This window comes from Schistocerca americana, chromosome 3 (genome assembly GCF_021461395.2).
Source record: "Schistocerca americana isolate TAMUIC-IGC-003095 chromosome 3, iqSchAmer2.1, whole genome shotgun sequence".
Taxonomy (NCBI): Eukaryota; Metazoa; Arthropoda; class Insecta; order Orthoptera; family Acrididae; genus Schistocerca; species Schistocerca americana.
This window is the reverse complement of record NC_060121.1, coordinates 160632670-160653589: the sequence shown is the minus strand read 5'-3', so window position 1 is coordinate 160653589 and position 20920 is coordinate 160632670. Positions and strand designations below refer to the sequence as shown.

General features: G+C 42.8%; 1 protein-coding gene across 1 annotated transcript in view; it reads right to left on the bottom strand.

Moving 5' to 3' along the window:
• Positions 1 to 20920, bottom strand: part of LOC124605942 (solute carrier family 22 member 7-like) — a 185330-nt gene that overhangs the window by 55754 nt on the left and 108656 nt on the right. The window contains exon 5 of the mRNA XM_047137901.1: positions 15152 to 15320. Within this exon, the coding sequence (XP_046993857.1) occupies positions 15152 to 15320 (169 nt within the window). The remainder of the gene's footprint in view (positions 1 to 15151; positions 15321 to 20920) is intronic.

The window sequence follows — 20920 nt, the reverse complement described above, 5'->3', positions numbered from 1 at the left end:
CACGCACCTTAACTCTTCTACATCTACATCTACATCTACATTTATACTCCGCAAGCCACCCAACGGTGTGTGGCGGAGGGCACTTTACGTGCCACTGTCATTGCCCCTTTCCTGTTCCAGTCGCGTATGGTTCGCGGGAAGAACGACTGTCTGAAAGCCTCCGTGCGCGCTCTAATCTCTCTAATTTTATATTCGTGATCTCCTCGGGAGGTATAAGTAGGGGGAAGCAATATATTCGATACCTCATCCAGAAACGCACCCTCTCGAAACCTGGAGAGCAAGCTACACCGCGATGCTGAGCGCCTCTCTTGCAGAATTTGCCACTTGAGTTTATTAAACATCTCCGTAACGCTATCACGGTTACCAAATAACCCTGTGACGAAACGCGCCATCTTTTTTGGATCTTCTCTATCTCCTCCGTCAACCCGATCTGGTACGGATCCCACACTGATGAGCAATACTCAAGTATAGGTCGAACGAGTGTTTTGTAAGCCACCTCCTTTGTTGGTGGACGTCATTTTCTAAGCACTCTCCCAATGAATCTCAACCTGGTACCCGCCTTACCAACAATTAATTTTTTATGGTCATTCCACTTCAAATCGTTCCGCACGCATACTCCCAGATATTTTACAGAAGTAACTGCTACCAGTGTTTGTTTCGCTATCATATAATCATACAATAAAGGATCCTTCTTTCTATGTATTCGCAATACATTATATTTGTCTATGTTAAGGGACAGTTGCCACTCCCTGCACCAAGTGCCTATCCGCTGCAGAACTTCCTGCATTTCGCAACAATTTTCTAATGCTGCACCTTCTCTGTATACTACAGCATCATCCGCGAAAAGTCGCATATAACTTCCGACACTATCTACTAGGTCATTTAAATATATTGTGAAAAGCAGTGGTCCCATAACACTCCCCTGTGGCACGCCAGAGGTTACTTTAACGTCTGTAGACGTCTCTCCATTGATAACAACATGCCGTATTCTGTTTGCTAAAACACTTCAATCCAACCACACAGATGGTCTGATGTTTCGTATGCTCTTACGTTGTTTATCAGGCGACAGTGCAGAACTGTATCGAACGCCTTCCGGAAGTCAAGAAAAGTAGCATCTACCTGGGAGCCTGTATCTAATATTTTCTGGGTCTCATGAACAAATAAAGCGAATTGAGTCTCGCACGATCGCTGTTTCCGGAATCCATGTTGATTCCTACATAGTAGATTTTGGGTTTCCAAAAACGACATGATACTCGAGCAAAAAACATGTTCTAAAATTCTACAACAGATCGACGTCAGAGATGTAGGTCTATAGTTTTGCGCATGTGCTCGACGACCCTTCTTGAAGACTGGGACTACCTGTGCTCTTTTCCAATCATTTGGAACCCTCCGTTCCTCTAGAGACTTGCAGTACACGGCTGTTAGAAGGGGGGCAAGTTCTTTCACGTAGTCTGTGTAGAATCAAATAGGTATCCCGTCAGGTCTAGTGGAATTTCCTCTGTTGAGTGATTCCAGTTGCTTTTCTATTCCTTGGACACTTATTTCGAAGTCAGCCATTTTTTCGTTTGTGCGAGGATTCAGAGAAGAAACTGCAGTGCGGTCTTCCTCTGTGAAACAGCTTTGGAAAAAGGTGTTTAGTGTTTCAGCTTTACGCGTGTCATCCTCTGTTCCAAGGCCATCATCATCCCGGAGTGTCTGGATACGCTGTTTCGAGCCAGTTACTGATTTAACGTAAGTCCAGAACTTCCTAGGATTTTCTGTCTAGTCGGTACATAGAATTTTACTTTCGAATTCACTGAACGCTTCACGCATAGTCCACCTTACGCTAACTTTGACATCGTTTAGCTTCTGTTTGTCTGAGAGGTTTTGGCTGCGTTTAAACTTGGAGTGAAGCACTCTTTGCTTTCGCAGTGGTTTCCTAACTTTGTTGTTGTACCACGGTGGGTTTTTCCCGTCCCTCACAGTTTTACTCGGCACGTACCTGTCTAAAACGCATTTTACGATTGCCTTGAACTTTTTCCATAAACACTCAACATTGTCAGTGTCGGAACAGAAATTTTCGCCTTGATCTGTTAGGTAGTCTGAAATTTGCCTTCTATTACTCTTGCTAAACAGATAAACCTTCCTCCCTTTTTTTATATTCCTATTAACTCCCATATTCAGGGATGCTGCAAAGGCCTTATGATCACTGAGGACGACGGTTCAATGCCGTCTCCGGCCATCCCGATTTAGTTTTTCCGTGATTTCCCTAAATCGTTTCAGGCAAATGACGGGATGGTTCCTTTGAAAGGGCACGGCCGATTTCCTTCCCAATCCTTCCCTAACCCGAGCTTGCGCTCCGTCTCTAATGACCTCGTTGTCTACGGGACGTTAAACACTAACCACCGCCACCATGATCACTGATTCCCTGTTCTGCACATACAGATTCGAAAAGTTCGGGTCTGTTTGTTATAAGTAGGTCCAAGATGTTATCTCCACGAGTCGGTTCACTGTTTAATTGCTCGAGGTTAGATAGTGCACTCAGTATAATGTCACTCGATGCTCTGTCCCTACCACCCGTCCTAAACATCTGAGTTGTAAGTAGGCTGTTTAGGTTTTTTTATTGGTAACGCCACCTCTGTATGAAAATCACTGGCTGTGCTGTGTGCAGTCTGTGGCTGCTTTGCATTGTTGTAATACTCGCCATTGTAATGTTGGGCAGCGGCAGCTGGATGTGAACAGCGCGTAGCGTTGCGCAGTTGGAGGTGAGCCGCCAGCAGTGGTGGATGTGGGGAGAGAGATGGCGGAGTTTTGAAATTTGTCATGAACTGCTATATTTATATATGATGATATCAAGGTAAATACATTGTTTGTTCTCTATTAATATCTTTCATTTGCTAACTATCCCTATCAGTAGTTAGTGCCTTCCATAGTTTGAATCTTTTATTTAGCTGGCAGTAGTGGCGCTCGCTATATTGCAGTAGCTTGAGCAGCGAAGATTTTTGTGAGGTAAGTGATTTGTGAAAGGTATAGTTTAATGTTAGTCAGGGCCATTCTTTTGTAGGGAATTTTGAAAGTCAGATTGCGTTGCGCTAACAAAATATTGTGTGTCAGTTTAAGCACATTCATGTATAATTGTTCAAAGGGGACGTTTCAGAGTGTCCCAGTCTATATCCGGTAAATTGAAATCTCCACCTAAGACTATAACATGCTGAGAAAATTTATGTGAAATGTATTCCAAATTTTCTCTCAGTTGTTCTGCCACTAATGCTGCTGAGTCGGGAGGTCGGTAAAAGGAGCCATTTATTAACCTAGCTCGGTTGTTGAGTGTAACCTCCACCCATAATAATTCACAGGAACTATCCACTTCTACTTCACTACGGGATAAACTACTACTAACAGCGACGAACACTCCACCACCGGTTGAATGCAATCCATCCTTTCTAAACACCGTCTGTACCTTTGTAAAAATTTCGGCAGAATTTATCTCTTCTGTCATCCATCACTATATCCTGAATTTTATCAATGATTTCTGGAGTTGTAACTTCCACAGGGCGTCCAGAACGTTCAGCATAACTTGTGCCCATATGGGCAGTCTGAAAATTTTGAAACCACTTATAAACTGTTCTAATCGAATGTGCAGAGTCATCGTAATGTTTATCAAGCTACTCTTTGGTCTCCTGAGGCGTTTTGCATGTCATAAAGTAATGTTTAATCAGCACATGAAATTGTTTTTTGTCGTTGTTTTGACAATCACTCGACTTCCTTGATTCACACTAATGCCAAACAAAAACAAGTGGACCAATACGGTTGAAACTTGGTGTGCGCTCTTTCCAAAGATGCTACCAACTGCTACCCTGAGTGGCCTGGCGGTTCTAGGCGCTACAGTCTGGAACCGCGTGACCGCTACAATCGCAAACTCGAATCCTGACCGGGGCATGGATGTGTGTGATGTCCTTAGGTTAGTTAGGTTTAAGTAGTTCTAAGTTGTAGGAGACTGATGACCTCAGAAGTTAAGTCCCATAGTGCTCAGAGCCATTTGAACCATTTGCTACTAACTAAACATGACCTCGATACGCGCCGGTGGTGCCATCTCTCGGACTTTGCACGAACTTTTCAAATGCCCCTTGCATAATGACAAGTATTTGACAACAATATGTGATACATTCCGTCTTAAAGGTAGAACAAGTCAGCTCTTGAGATTCAAACGAAGGTTGACAATTATCGGAACTGCAATTTTGGAGGAGTGGCGGAGGAATTGTTTAAGCATAGTACAAGCGTATCATGTGCAAGAGTGAACAGTACCATCATCAGAGTGGCAAAAACCGATGATTTATCGAATGTCCTGCCATTTTCAGATTAGATTAAGGGATCCTACAACCACCAGGTCGTCCTCATTTCCATATGTCCACCATCTTAGATGTAAGTGACATGGCGTCTATGTAGACTGTCCTCATATCTCCAGGTCACTATCTGGGGTCGCCGTCTTGGATTGTAATATCATACGTACTGTCCTCGTATCTGCAGACCGTCATCTTGGATCACAATCTTGTATTCTCAGGCCATAGAGACTGCCCTTGTATCCTCAGTTCGTCAGCTTACATTGATTTCTTGGATTCTGACGTCATACAGACGTTTTGGTTTAGAATGTTACGATATTGTGGCGAGGGGCTTTAAATTTCTATGAGCAGTGTAAACATGTACCTCCAAACAAACATAATATTTACCATGTAACTTTGATTTACCATGGACTCTACCTCCGAAAATGACATATAAAATTCAAAATCCATCCCAACATATACATTTTGAACACATGTTAAAAACACTTTCGATAACATAGTGTATACTTTTCACTCAGGGAGAAACAACACTTGTACAAGAAAATCTGAAGGCACCCAATATGAGATGCCAGCCCAGAATCCATAAGACCGCCATTCCCATGAGGTGAATTGTAAATGATTGTGTACCTCCTACAAACCTACTAACAGTGCAGATGCAATCTCTGTTCATTCAGTATTATACATCTGAAAATTGTAGGACAATAAAAATTGCTATTTAGCTAAAAATACAACAGATAATAAAGAAATCATGTACAACAATGTTGCTTTGCTTCGATTTAGGAAAACTGTACATTATCATTACATTAACATCTATGTTAAAAAGGTCATTAAACTAACTGAAGAAAACCTGATGAAACACAAGCAGCTTCCTCAGGAACATGTGGATGAAACAATAACATTGTTACAGTTAATAATACAACAAAACTGTTTTGAATTCAATTAGGAGTACTACGGTCAAAGATGTTTGCCTACGAGTTTATCTATTTCCGAGACACTAGCCAACATCTTCATGAATCATACCGAAATACTAGTATTTGAAATTCTGTTAACAAAGAGAGGTTACAATGTCATCTACTGATACAAGTAGATGGATGACATCAAATACACTGAAGAGCCTAAGAAACTGGTACACTTGCCTAATATAGTGTAGGGCCCCCGCAAACACGCAGAAGTGCCACAACACAGCGTGGCATGGACTCGATTAATGTCTGGAATACTGCTGAAGAGAAATGACACCATGGGAGCAGGGCTATCCATAAATCCGTAAGAGTACCACAGGGTGGAGAGCTCTCCTGAACAGCACGTTGCAATGCATCCCAAGTATGATCAATAATGTTCATGTCTAGGGAATTAGGTGGCCAGCGAAAGCGTTTAAACTCAAAAGAGTGTTTCTGGAGCTACTCTGAGGCAATTCTGGACGTGTGGGGTGTCGCCTTGTCCTGCTGGAATTGCCCTAGTCTGTCGGAATGCGGAAAGCATTATGGACATGAGTGGATGCAGGGGATCAGACAGGATGCTAACATACGTGTCACCTGTCACAGTCGTATCACTCCAACTGCACACGCCCCACACCATTAAATGGACTCTGTCAGCTTGAACAGTCCCCTGGTGGCATGCAGGTACCATGGATTTATGATGTTGTCTCCATACCTGTACACGTCCATCCGCTTGATACAATTAGAAACGAGACTCGTCCGACCAGGCTACAAGTTTCCAGTCATCAACAGTCCAATGTCGGTATTCACTGGCCCAGGCGAGACGTAAAGCTTTGTGTTGTGCAGTCATCAAGAGTACAGGAGTGGGACTTTGGCTCAGAAAGCCCATATCGATTACGTTTCTTTGAATGATTCCGACGCTGACACGTACTGATGACCTAGCATTGAAATCTGTAGCAATTCATGAACTACTGGAAGCTGACAGTGGCTCCATAGTGGTATGGGCTGTGTCTGGGTCCTCTGGTCCAACTGAACCGATCAATGACTGAAAATGCTTACGTTCGGCTACTTGTAGACTGTCTGCAGCAATTCATGAACTACATGTTGCCAAATAATGGTACACCATATCATAGGCTCACAATCGCAAAGATTAACACAGTGGACTCGCTTTCGGGAGGATGACGGTTCATACCCGCGTCTGGCAATCCTGATTCAGGTTTCCCGTGATTTCCCTCAATCGCGCCGGCCGCTGTGGCCGTGCGCTTCTAGGCGCTTCAGTCTGGGACCGCGTGACTGCTACGGTCGCAGGTTCGAATCCTGCCTCGGGCATGGATGTGTGTGATATCCTTAGGTTAGTTAGGTTTAAGTAGTTCGAAGTTCTAGGGGACTGATGACCACAGATGTTAAGTCCCGTAGTGCTCAGAGCCATTTTGAACCTAAATCGCTTCAGTCAAATGCCGCGATGGTTTCTTTGGAACGGCACGGCCGATTTCCTTCGCCATCCTTCCCTAATGTGTCTGTAATGACGCCGTTGTCGATGCGACGTTTACCAGCAATGTTATCCTCCGAGGCCAAAATCGTTCGCGATTGGTTTCAAGAACATTCTGGACGATGCGAGCTAACGATTTGGCCACCCATATCGCCCCACGTGAATCCCATCGATCATTTATGGGACATAGTCGAGAGGTCAGTTCGTGCACGAAATCCTGCAGCGGGAGAGACTTTCGCAATTTTCGACGGTAATGGAAACAGCACGGGTCAATACTTCTGCAAAGGTCTTCCAACAGCGAGTAGCTGAGTGTGTGCCACGTCGAGATGCTGCACTACGCCGGGCAAGAGGATATCCGACGCGATATTAGGAGGTTTTCAGTGACTTTTGTCACCACAGTGCATACTGAACAGTGTTTACTGATACGCCCTTAAACCCGCTGGGCAAAACAGGTAATAGGGTTGTGGACAGGGCCAAGGGTTTGGGTCAGTTTCTGCTTCTAATTGTCATTTATTGTAATTTAGCAACTCTTTCACGGCTGAAGGCCTCCAACAAGAAATCTTAACAAGATAAAAATCCAATTAAGATAGCAATAAAATAATTTAAAAAACAACATACGCAAAGTGCAATACAAATGGATGAGGGCAACAATTAATTTCCAAAATTTTAGAATATATTACCATAGACCTTTAAAGGCAGAAGGCCAACAAGAAACCTTAAAAAATCAAAAATTCAATTGAGATAGCAATAAAATAATTTAAAACCCAAAAGGCAACATATGCAAGGTGCAACACAAATGCCTGAGAGCCACAATTAAATTTCAAAACTTCAGAATTTGTTACCATAGACCTTTAAAGGCAGAAGGCCAGCATTTTTAACAACAAGAGATCTTAAAAATCAACAATATAGAAAATCCGATTAACGTAGCAATAAAATAATTTAAAGAAACAACATATGCAAGGTGCAATACCAGTGGCTGAGGGCCACAATCAAACATCAAAATTTCAAAATATATTACCATAATCTTTAAAGGCAGAATGCCGCAGTGTTTAAGCTTGAAAGGTACATTTAAAATTAATTTTGCAAAATTTTAAGAAACAAACAATAAACATAAGCCCAAAATTTAAAATAGCTGACAAGAGATAATTACAAGCAGGTGGCACGCAGAAGGCCTCCAGGGAGGTCGGTCTGCCCTCGTTCACATAGGTTAGACAGGTGGTGAGCCCACCTATACTTGATCCGTCGGACCCCAGCTAGGGTGCAGCCACGGACCGACCGACACAACAACTTGCTTCCCGTCTATCAGTATATGAGAACCCCAACCGGCAATGTTACAAACGTGAAGTATGTAATAGCTGTCAAAATTGCACACCATGTTGAACAGCGACAATAGGGAGGAAAGGACGCTGCCGGAAATTACGTTAGTGGCCAGAGCAGGTAACCGGAACACTAACGGCCACTAGGCAGAAAATTCCGTTGGAACACTTGAATTTGAAACACAGTAATAGCTAACTCGCTCAAAAGAACACTGCCTGAATTTACGTCAGTGCCCAGGGCAGGTAACCAGAACACTAACGGCCACAAGACAGAAAATTCCATGGTGCACTCATATCGTAGTCGACCAAAATAGTTCGCTGCTCCAGATGGTGGCAAAATCTCAGCAGTAGAACCACTCAGTGCTACTCACCGGAAAACCTCAGCGAACCACTAAAGCGAACCAAACAACATGAGCAGACGTTGCTTAGGTAGTTGAGACCACTACTCTACTTTGACGTCCTGGGTCGGTGAACCACGAAGCTCGTAGCGATCGCACAGCTCCACACACGCTCCAACACTGCACAGGGGCTGCCAGCGGCCCCAGCCGACTGCAACACGCGGAGAACTTCCCTCGTTCGCAACAACCGACCGACTCCCTCGAGACCCCCTTGCCGGAAACTGTATGCACCAAACCAAAGATGGTACATGGCGCAAATATCGATACACATAACTGCTGCCACACGTAGAGGGAAGAAGAACCACGATGTAACCGCGACAAGGGGGGGAAACCAAACACAGATAGACAGCGAAGTTCACGAAAACGCATAGTTGGGAGAGATCGGGGCTCATTTACCTTACGGGTACAGAAACGACAGTTGTAACAGTTTCTTTCCTCGATATCTAGGTAAATACGCGTTTGCAGACCCATATACGCCGATGAAAAATGCTCAGCTGCAAATTATCTACTGATCCCGTCGTTTTTCAATCCACTTCGCATCATGAAGTGTTATTTTTCTCAAAATCTGAGGATGCTGAACGAAAATATATTACAGTCTTCGTCTATACACAAATGACTTGTCTTACAGTAGACGAATTGGTCGGCCGTGTCTGGTTACGTTACTCGGCTTACAGTGGTATCCTCGATTTGTTTTTTACTGCGTTCGTTGTTTCTCGTAACGCCCATTTTTTAAGTTGTTGCAGTGAAGTAGGAAATTCATAGCAGATTACACAATACGAAGAAATTATTTGTGATGATAAGCTCACCGAACAAGATACTGGTCACCCTGCAGAAATCATTACAAGCATAATCGAATACCGTATAATTCCGCCCTTGGACTTGATAACCGCCTTTATTCGGTTGGGATACGTGTCCACAAGTTTGTGCGGGTACGTCACAGCCGACTTAAGTCACTCGCCGTGGATCTGAGGACGCAGTTCCAATAAACTGCAGAGATGCTCTACCACTGTTCCAACCTATCCCACACATATACTGTGGCATTCAAGTCGGATGATGTTGCACGTCAGTCGAGAAGTAATATAGTGAGTAGTGGGGACGGTGTTCATAAAACCAGTTACATATTCCTCAAATCCTTTGAACTTTTTTCTGTTGTAAATACATAACATTTGTACTGTCGTCTTTGTGTGGCTGTGTGACCGACTCCAAATGTACATTGTATGCAATTCCCGTTGCTATGTTCTCTCGCTAACAGGTGCGGGTGGACATTTGTTAACTGACTGCAGCGATTCCTGTCGGACTGGGAAGCGGTTTTGATTCACAAGCCGTGATCCGCGTCTCCGGTCCCTCCAGTCCAGATATTTTTTCGGTCACAGTTCTTATGTCGTGTTTCATCGCCACATATGCTAAACTTCTCCCTCTAGTCACGTCAACAGTTCGCAGCGGAACACGAGTGCCCTTTTTTGCCACTCGGTAACGTCATTACTTTCATTCACATTTATGTCCAATGTCCGCTAGAAACATAAATGTCCCACTGGATGTTATTTCGCTGAGCTCACGCTGAGGTAGTTAGCGCACAGTTCAGCGCATGACTCGATCGCTGCGCCATCTGTAAAGACTTAAGGATCCTACTGCGCGTGCGCACAGGGGTGACAACTTTTTTGTCCAGTGAGCTTATCACACCTACGTGAGCCGATGACACGACTACCAAAAACTTTTGTGGGTTTTGTTATTGTTCTGAGATGTGTATGGGCTTATCGATATCTGTATAGTCCACTTTCGGAGGTGGTTAACACCACTATTTGGAGGCAGCTTGAAACTAGCACTGCAAGGTATTGGAATTCCATTATGATGAGTACAGGCGTAACATACAAACATAATATACTCTTTGCGTGATATTCACACCCGTGGCTAATTCCATGACTAATAAATCCGCTCCATTTGCTCTTGATGAATCATTTGTTTCGATGAAATAATTGACACGACCCAGCTTTCAGGATACAAATTCCATCTTCAGGCTGTAACGTCACAATAGGTTTCGTTACATTGTTAAAATCAGTGTTATGTTGCTATCAGCTGATAGACATTATCAGCGTAAATTCAATTACTTTACATAATTAATGAACAGTGAAATAATCTAAGCCCCAAATTACATGCATGTAAAAACAATTATGGATCAAAGTCTTTTATTCTCATTACAATATGCACGTCCTGTGTCCCTATTTACATTTTCCCACCTCTCCTTAAAGTACGTGGTCAGGTGTGAATGTTTTGAGTGTGGTAGCAGACAAACCAGAGATGCAGTGGGTCTCAGAATCTTCCACCAACTTTAACACAGTCAGTGGAAGGCAAAGAGCAGGAACAGGATGGTTAGACCAGAGGTGCAAAGTCTTAAAAAAACGTTTTCTTATCAGAGGTTGGTCATGGGCCTCCCCCACCACCTCGCGCTGCTCGGGAGAAAGAGCCACGCAACGGTTACGAGGAGTTTTTTGGGAGACAGCAAGCGACCAGACGTTCCTTCAGAACGCTGCGTCGAAATCAGGACAAAGGTATTTGAATGTTTAAATATGTTTAATGGTAACAATTTATTTATCAGAGGCTTTTTCGCGATTGATTAATTAAGAACCATTTATTGATTTTTGTTCAATTTATCCGATATAAGAATAATCTTCTCCGTTCGAGATTTCCGTTACGAACCGCCACGTGGTGCATAGTTTCAAACTGCAACCGCCGAGAAAGCTAATAGAGGGAGTTGCAGCCAGTTTTTGTATTTTTGAGTTACTAGGGAATCCTAGACGATCTATGTCGTTTGTGAGTGGACTGTCTCGTGTTCTTGACGTTTCTTCGGCGGAGTCTCTCACATGGAAAAATCTAATTCCATGTTTATCTAGCGAAGAAAATTGTTCGACTTTTTGTAGCAAATATGGAGTACCACCGGAAGAGAAAAGAAGGGACTATGTACACTGTGGTGGTTCGAAGTGTGCAAAACTTCGTAAGCACAGTTTCGATGCTGAAATACCGTTTACAGTTTCACTGCGCACAGTGCGGAAAACGAACGAGTATCAGGAAGAATACTTGGTTCGACTCTTCCAAATTATCCATCCAGACCACCATAATGGGCTTTCACATGATTACAACACCGACGATGAGTAAGGTAAGTAACCTCCTTTGCAATTACAAGTATTTTTGTAACGCTCTTCTTTTGTCGTTGCTGTAGCGACTACTGTAAAAGTACCCATAACGCCCGCCATTAGAGACGCATGATCGATTTAAGAACGCAAGTTCGATATGTATCGTTTGGACCCAGCGACTTCGATATTAATTCATTCTTGGAAATTACCGATCATTAATGACAATTCATTCAGAAGTTACTTTCAACTAAATGGGCCGAAAAGTTTATAAAATGATTGTAATCAGAATTATTAGTGTGAACATTTCGATACGAACCACAAAGATATTAATAGCGACAGCCGTATGTTTACTTTAAAGTTCAGTACGAGGCAGATAATAAAATCTCTGGTAATATTTTACGTTAGCTAGCAGTAACTTTTTTGCACAACTAATTAAATCATATTTCTGGTCCTTGTATGTTAGAAAAGACTAGGAAGTTTAAGATCATAAAATTATTTAACTGAACGTAATGCAGGCCATCTTAAATAATCGACGCAGTCCGTTGTATGGCGTGTGAATAAACGGTGCATTGATTGCTTATCACACGCACTCCACATTAAGAATATTAAAACAATATACAATTGAGCCGTGTGCGGCTCGTGTTCGTGCCGTTTATTACTTGACATTTTGCCTTTGCGGTACTGCCGTCCCGTTTCTTGTTCGATTTACTGGTGTCACTAAGCTGCTGGCTTGCCTGCCCGTGAGTGGCAGCAGCAGCGCTTATCGATAAGGGCACTGTCGTTCTATCTTTGGAGCGACTGCTAGTATTTCTGGGTCATCGTGTATGGGGAGTTGAGTTGGGACGGAGCAGCAGTGAGGTCGAGACAGCCATGACTCGCTCGACCATTGCTGACACACATGAATTGAGTGCGGACGACCTTGGTTGGTCGTTCGGTCGGTTGTCTCATTGGACGACGTGTATTTGGTCGCCGACCGCTTCTGGGTTCTCTCAGTCACTGGTTTTAGTATTGTTCGAGTTGTTTGTGGAAGTGTTTCGTGGAACCGTGTGTGGCTTGTGTTGTTTTGACTGAGCAGCTATTTTAATGCTGTCTGCATGTTGCAGGCAGTCAGACGGTTGGGACGGAGCAGCGAGGATGTCCCGCGGCGCAAGGGCAGGCTGGTACAGCTGGCGGCGTGCATGCACTGTCGGATCGTGAGGTGCTAGCTGCGTGCGGTTCTAGGCGCTGCGGTCCGAAACCGCGGGACTGTTACGGTCGCAGTTTCGAATCCTGCCTCGGGCATGGATGTGTGTGATGTCCTTAGGTTAGTTAGATTTAAGTAGTTCTAAGTTATAGGGGACTGATGACCTAAGATGTCAAGTCCGATAGTGCTCAGAGCCATTTGAACCATTTGATTTTGCTAGCTGCGAGAGCGACAATTTTCGTTGGCCACCGTACCTGGACGCTGAAGTTGAGTGATCAGTTAACCTGTAATGGAACCTCAGCTATTGTGACATCTCTTCGTTCATTTTTGGGTTGTTGCTCCCTGGGCCATTTGGGCTAGCAGCAATGTACGATGTGTTGGAGTCAGCGAAATCTTGCAGCCGTCTTCTTATATTGTGATTAATTATTAGATTGACGGTTACTTGCCAGTGACGTGCACCAGCGGTATTTTCTGCCCTGTGGCCATTAACGCCCCAGTTACCTGCTCTGATAGTGTGCATTGTTTTCCGGCAGTGTGCCTTTTCTCTTTGTGTTGATGCTGTCCAGCAGGCATGTAGTTCTACAGCCTTTTAAGTTGTTTGGTTCATAGTTTGTTCCCTTGGCTATTTTTAGACGCCAATTTCTGAAGTTGTAGTGCTGTTCATATCCTAGTCCTCAGCCGATATTTTCCATCGTTCTGCTGTTGGTCGGACAGACGAGAATTGTTTAACTTGTTGGTTGGCCCTTGGGCCATCTCTAGTTAGGATGGCCATCCGATTATTTAACTTCAACTCTTGGTTGTCTCTCTCCTTTCATCTTACGTTTGAGCTACCTTCTCAGGCTGACACTTGGAACACTTCTGAGCACCACTTGTTCTGTTTGTTTTAGATTGTGATTTTCATTTTAGTTTGAAGTATTGTCCGAGGCCTTTGTCCATGTATTAATTCAGCTTTTTTTTAATTTTACGTAAAGGCCTTCAGCCATGTTAAATTAAAATTTTGATTATTGATTTTATTTTTTAAAAAAAAGTGTTTTTCTTGAAAATTTGTTCTATCTGATATTGTTTATAATCCAGGCCCTAAGCCGTTAGTCGTTCAACGTGTTATGTTTGGCCTTCAGCCGAGGATTTACGTGAACCCCTTTTATAAGGCCTTCAGCTGTGTGTATTGTTCAAAGGAAAAATTTTTTATAAGAAGGAGGGGTTTTGTTTTAAATTGTTTGTCTGACTTGTTTTTCAGGCTTTCAACAGTTGTTTCAAATTTCTTTGTGACCTTCAGGCGTGCAATAAGTTAATATTTCTTTAATTAGGCTTTTGGCCATTCCGTTGTAACTTTAAAAAGAAATTTCTTGGTTAGAAAAAAATGTTTATTGATGTGTTTTAATTACAGTTGTCCTTCAGATGTGTAGTGTAGGCCTTCAGCCGCTAATTGTTTTCAATTGCATGTTTGTTTTAAATTTTTCCCTTTTATTTTTAATGGCTTTTGATTTCTAAGCCAGGCCCTGACCCATTCTGGTTTTTGGTGTGGTGTTGGCCCTTCAGCCCAGAAAGCATCTCAAGTTTTCTTTAACTAGGCCTTCAGCCGTATTGTCTAATTGTGATCTTTTAAAACAATGTATATACAAGTGGTTCTTAGAAAAATAAAGCTGTATGTTTGATTGTGCAACTCACAGTAACTGTTTACATCCCCATCCACAATCATAACCTTATCCTGTGCGCTCTCTGAGTACCTACCAACCAGGTTTCAATAACAATGAACTATGTTGCTTGGGGCCAGGTTGTGAATCTTGCTAATGCCTAAAAATGTTCAGAAATATTTACAAAATAGCATTGTCGTTACAAAGTAAAACAATAGCAGGATTTTTTTGGTCGCAGTGACGCATCCAGATCTCTGCACCCGGCGGCATACTACAAAAAGGACCACGAAAACCCCAAGAACTAAATTACAGGACTTACTGCGAAGTAGGACAAGTCAAGACAAGACGGAACCGGTTTCAGTATGGCTCCGGATACTTTAAATCAGATAGCGTGTGAAACCCCATTGGGAGAGATGTTCGCGTCGGCGACATTGCAGCGGTCATGAATGATAACGGCTCGTCAACGATTTCGATGTCACGCCACAACATCTGGCCACCGACATCAGCATGAAAAAGGGTGCTCGACGTTCCTTGAGAGATGCACCTCTATACATTGTCCACAAAAAAAGGGTTACAGATGAGGAAGTACCATTTATTACACGCACATAGGAAGAGGCATCGATATTGCATATCGGTTGATATTTCTGCAACAACGAGTAAGTCTGACATTACTTACGTTTTCAACTTACTCGCAATATTAAATCTCAAATCGCCTATCAGCAGGCCTTCGTATATACCCATCATCTTACCTGCAGAAGAGTAGTAATATAAGGCAGCACAGGACTGCAAAAAGCAAGGAGTGCTTCCAGCTGGGAAACATCTGAACACATAAGCAGGTGGACACCAATCCTATAGGTATACCAATGCATGCCATGCAATTGATACAAGAGCGGTTTCTGATATCCGTCAATTCCGTCCCTGAAATATCAAAATCAGCATCTAATTTTATTACTAAATTTAAAATGTCACGCTTTTTTATTTTAAGTTATTTCACGTGATACACTTCCATATTACCGTGTACACTAACATTTACAAATAAAATGCAACACTTAGCATAACAACAAACAAATGAATAATACTGAGTCCACATACAGCTTAAGGTTACATAATATATACACTAAATTTATAGAGCAAAATATTATACGACCAAAATCAGAGTTCGATCAAATGGTTCAAATGGCTCTGAGCACTATGGGACTCAACTACTATGGTCATAAGTCCCCTAGAACTTAGAACTACTTAAGCCTAACTAACCTAAGGACAACACACAACACCCAGCCATCACAAGGCAGGGAAAATCCCTGACCCCGCCGGGAATCGAACCCGGGAACCCGGGCGTGGGAAGCGAGAACGCTACCGCACGACCACGAGATGCGGGCAGAGTTCGATCAGATTAACGTATAGTGAAGAGATCATATAAATTGCCTCGGAGAAATTTCACATTACCAACAAAGCACAAAAATAAAAACAGCTATAGAGAACATAAAGCAGCTGACAGGAACCATGTGCGTGTTGTTATTATAATGCGATTACAGGCAAATTTCTACGCACTCATCTCACATGTCACAACATGAAACTGCGTGTTTTCAAAGTGATGAAAGTTGTGCTCTTATTATTCAAAGAAGTCAGTTGACATACTGAAATTGGTTCAGGGGGCTAGGGATATATTTTTTGCGACATATTTTCATACTTTTGGCTAAATTGTTTAGAGTGTGTCTACAAATCTAAACTAGCAGTATCCAGGGTGTTTTTTTTTCTTTACCTGTGGCTACGATCTTCATGCGTCAGTACCACGATGCGCTGTAGTTTGGAGGTAAGCGGCTCCCTACAGCTAACAGAGTTAAGTTAGTTCAAAGGAAACCAAGGATACGGCATAAGACAGAACCTGCTTCAGATTGAGCATACCCTTAGCCGTATGTGATTTTGTTAGGGTGCCATTTTGTGCTGCTGCAGATTTTAGTGTACTATACAGTCCTTAGTTTCCCCTTCAGCCAAATTAGCTAGTCAAGAAAAGTATATTATTTATTTACGTATTTTGTGTATGATGTGTGTACTAAAATGTTATTTTTTTTCGTGTAAAGAAATATTAAATTATGGAATGTAAAAATAACTCAGCACTAATAGGGACTAAACACAGCAGTTCTAAGGTATGAAAGAATGATGATTCTTCAGTGTATGAAAGACGTTACTTATGCAACATTATTGTAATTTTGTTATGTGAAGTTTCAAGTATTCGTCTCCGAATAACTGCTGCAACTTACATCCTTGTGAGTCTTCTTAAATCATATTACTGTGTTCTTCTCTTGGTCTCACTCTACAATTTTTACCTCCCACACGTCCCTCCGATACTAAATTGGTGATCCCTTGATGTCTCATAATGTGTCCTGTCAGCTAATCGTTTCGTCTAATCAAGTTCCGTCATAAATTTTTTTCTGTCTATTTCGATTCAGCACTTCTTCATTGGCTACGTGATCTGATCATCTGTCCTTCATCATTCTTCTGTAACACCACCTTTCAAAACCTTCTGTTCTGATCTAAACTGTTTATTCTCCACGTTTCACTTCCATTCATAGCTGCATTCCACACAAACACTTCCAGAAAAGACTTCCTAACACTTGAACGCTTATTCGATGTTAAAAATGTCTCTTCTTCAGAAAGCTTGCCGTTGACAGTCTAGATTTTTTAACCCCTACTTCTGCCATCATCCGTCATTTTTCTGCCATATAACGAAACCCATCTCTAAGTGTCTCGTTTCCTAATCTAATTCCCTGAGTATCACCTGATTTAATTCGACTGTATTCCATTATCCTTGCCATGCTTTTGTTGATACTAATCCTATATCCTCCTCGTCAATTCCGTTCAACTCCTCTCGCAAATCCTTTGCTGTCTCTAATAGAATTACAATATCATCGGCACACTTCAAAGTTGTTATTTCTACTCCCTGAAATTTAATTCCTACAGCAAATTTTTCTTTGGTTTACTTTACTGATTGCTCATTGTACAGACTGAATAACATCGGCGATGGGCTACAGCCCTGCCTCACTTCCTTCTCAACCATTACTTCCTTTTCATGCACCTCGTCTCTTATAACTGCCGTCTGCCGGCCGGGGTGGCCAAGCGGTTCTAGGCGCTACAGTCAGGAACTGCGCGACTGCTACGGTCCCAGGTTCGAATCCTGCTTCGGGCGTGGATGTGCGTGATGTCCTTAGGTTAGTTAGGTTTTAGTAGTTCTAAGTTCTAGGGGACTGATGACCTCAGATGTTAAGTCCCATAATGCTCAGAGCCATTTGAACTGCCGTCTAGTTTCTGTACAAATTGTAAACAGCCTTTCACTTCCTGTATTTTACCCCTGCTACCTTCAGAAATTTAGAGCGAGTATTCCACCCAGCATTGTCAAAAGGTTTATTCAAATCTACAAATGCTGAAAATGTAGTTCACCTTTCGTTAAGCTGCCTTCTAAGTAGTACAGTTAATATTGCGTCGTGTATTCGTATAAGGGAGAGAGAGAGATCGAAGACTAACTAATGTTAAAGACACTCAGTGGAAAGTTACATGAAACTTAGTTTTATGAGGCTTTTAAAGTAGATTTATCAAGAAAACATTATTAAAAACTTTTGCTAAGCGACTGCATAAACGTCACAAAGTAAGTGACAAACGGATGTTAGTCATTCATTACTATTATTAATATAAAGGCGATGAATTTGCGAAACGACTAGTTATCGACGCCGTCAGTCCTCACTGAGAAGATAGTCAGTTTCGTCAAAAAATGTATCAAATCTTTGTTCCCAATGGCGAACTTCTAAAATCAAACTTAAGATCGCTCAGCTTGGAGTGAGGAATATATGGTGTTCCAGATATTAGCTAAATGCACCATCTTTAGCGCCTGCTTGACCAACACACCAGGCAGGCACTGAAATGTATTATTTCATTACGTGCTTTGCATATAACGTTTGTACTAAAATGTTGTTTTCTTTGTTCGTTTCATGCCGCACAGGTAAGACACTGACAAGGCGAACCAATGGTGTTCTACCAACGCAATAATTGCCAGTGCTTGTGACTAAACAAAAGGGAACTAAAAGCTTATGATGGTGAGAACAATGAGCCATCATTACCAGATCGTCTCTCCGCATCCTTATAAAATGTATGTACAAACTGATTTATGTGTGATGTATTACCTCACAAGAGGTCTTGAACATGTAAAAATCACTGTGTATTAGATCAACATGACATTATAAAATGATTGATTGAGATCCGTAAACCAGTTCATTTTAGGGTAAGAGGGGCGCATATCAGCCGAACAGCTTGATCAACATGTCGCTCAGTATAGGGAAAGACAAAGGCAAATAACAATCATTTTGAGCACCTCTGTGCCAAGTGTCATCACAGCCTTAACTTTGTTGTGTGTTGCTCACTTTCTGATCAGGTGGAGAGCTAAATCCAAAAGGGAACCAAGGGTAGTCCAAGTCCCAGTGCATTGCATACGGAGGGCGTGAGGTGAGTAGGTGAGGGGTTGATCGGGCAGTGGTCGTCCAGTACGGAATTTTTACGTTTTGTTTCATGTAATGTGTTTTAAGGACACTAGGTCACATTTAAGTTTTCTGGTAGTAAGGGAATATGAAATAGGTGCTGACCCAGATAAGTCAAGAGCTAGTTAAGGGTCGACCCAGGGACTGGGTCTTTCCAAAAAGGGGAATAATGTAGCGGCACCACAGTTTAAGATAGGAAAGTTAGATTCGGTGCAACATTTCTGAGCACAAGCTACAGCCAGCTGCGGGCCAGATTGCAGTAAGTTACACTGAACAGCGGTTGCAAAGTAAGGAGTCGTCGAACCGCTGAAAAGAGTAAATGCAGCGGTTTGCATGGCGTAACTACAGGCAAAAGTGGCCCACTGGCGCAACCCAATTGTGGTGCATATGTGACTCGGAGTGGCACATTAGCAAAACAGAGGCGCACAGCCACACACAAATAGGTGTCGTTTTCCAACGAGATTCATTCAAGTGTGGCAGCTCTCATGGATGACGAGGCATGTCACACCACCGGCTACACGCAGCAACAGATGGAGTGCGAGTGTCCCAGTGCACGGCAGATCATTAGTTCGACCCTCTGAGGCCAACACGGCGTCCACAGTCAGCCAGTGGTGCGCCACTGTTTGGCGCGGTACCGCAGGCAGTCGTCTCGGCTCGCAACAAACGCCGGAGACATCCCGAGATGAGGGTCACAGATTCGGACGCCGGATCGTGGGCGCTTGCCGCTGTGATCACAGCTATGCCAGTGATGAAGAAGCAACAGCGGGAATGGCCTACGGCTCCTGGCAGAGCAGCACGGAGATATAGAGGATGGTGGGCGCTGGGACAGCTGCTGGTGCACCCATCCTGACATCATCAGAACGCAGTGGGCCAGTCAAGGCCAGCACGACACAGGATTGTATTGCGCAGGCTGCTGGGGTGCTCCCTCAGCATTGCGGGGCCCATTGACGCAGACAGAGGTGAACGAGGACACTGTAGTTTGAAACAATAAATCATTTGGGAAAGTTCTCACCGAATTTTAATACGGCACCTCCTGGCACCCACCCACTGCATTTGGTGTCTCCCTGCTACATTTGGTCATCCTGATACATTCTGTAGCAAAAGTCGCCATTACACTACACTTTTATAAATGTGTCGCAGATCTGTTTCCCTCTGTGTTTTATTGTTTACTTCTCTGCAGTAGATGCTTCTTTTCTGTATGAACTGTCTCTGGATTTCGTACTGTTTTTGTTGCTGATACATACCCTGCATTGTAGAATCATCTTTTACTTCTTTAGGCAGTGCAGTATTTTCCTCAGGTTTTGTGCTGTCGCATTCTACCAAGAACTACCCAGTTTCTATCAATAAATCCTGATAACTTGCAGTATAATGTCACTCCTATAAACGTCTGTGATTTTGCTTCTGTCTTATATCACATAGTTTTGAGTTTTCTCCGAAAACTTTTCTCCTGATTTTTCGCAGGTCTGTGTCACATGTTCTCTTCTATGGTATTTACTGTCCACTTATTGGCAGAAATTTCTTGCTCTTTCGTCGTCCCTCCCCCTCCTATTTGGTGATTTATGTTCCTTACATAGAACACACTTTATGGTACCATTAGAGTGCTCATTGCTTTCTAATGGCATGAGACGCCTCTCCATAATTCGTTCTTAAAATTCTTCATTGTTAGGAGGATTTGATATGTGTAACATTCATCTCTCTTCCCCGTGTATTTTTACATCTGTATTTACATGGTACACACACTGCCACTTGTTTGTTTTTAATGCTGTATTTTCTGATCTGGCCTTTTTACTCACAATGTCCACAAATTACTAATTGTTTATCACAATGTTTTATGTTCTGCCAGATGACCAAGGTCTTGGTGTTCAAAACACCTCCTCACTACTAGAAAGTCTTTCACTGAAGCCGAATGAAATCCAAGACATACTTTTTGTCGCTTCACGAGTGCTGTTATAACCAGGGGGCTCTCATTTCAGTAACTTGATGGACCACTTT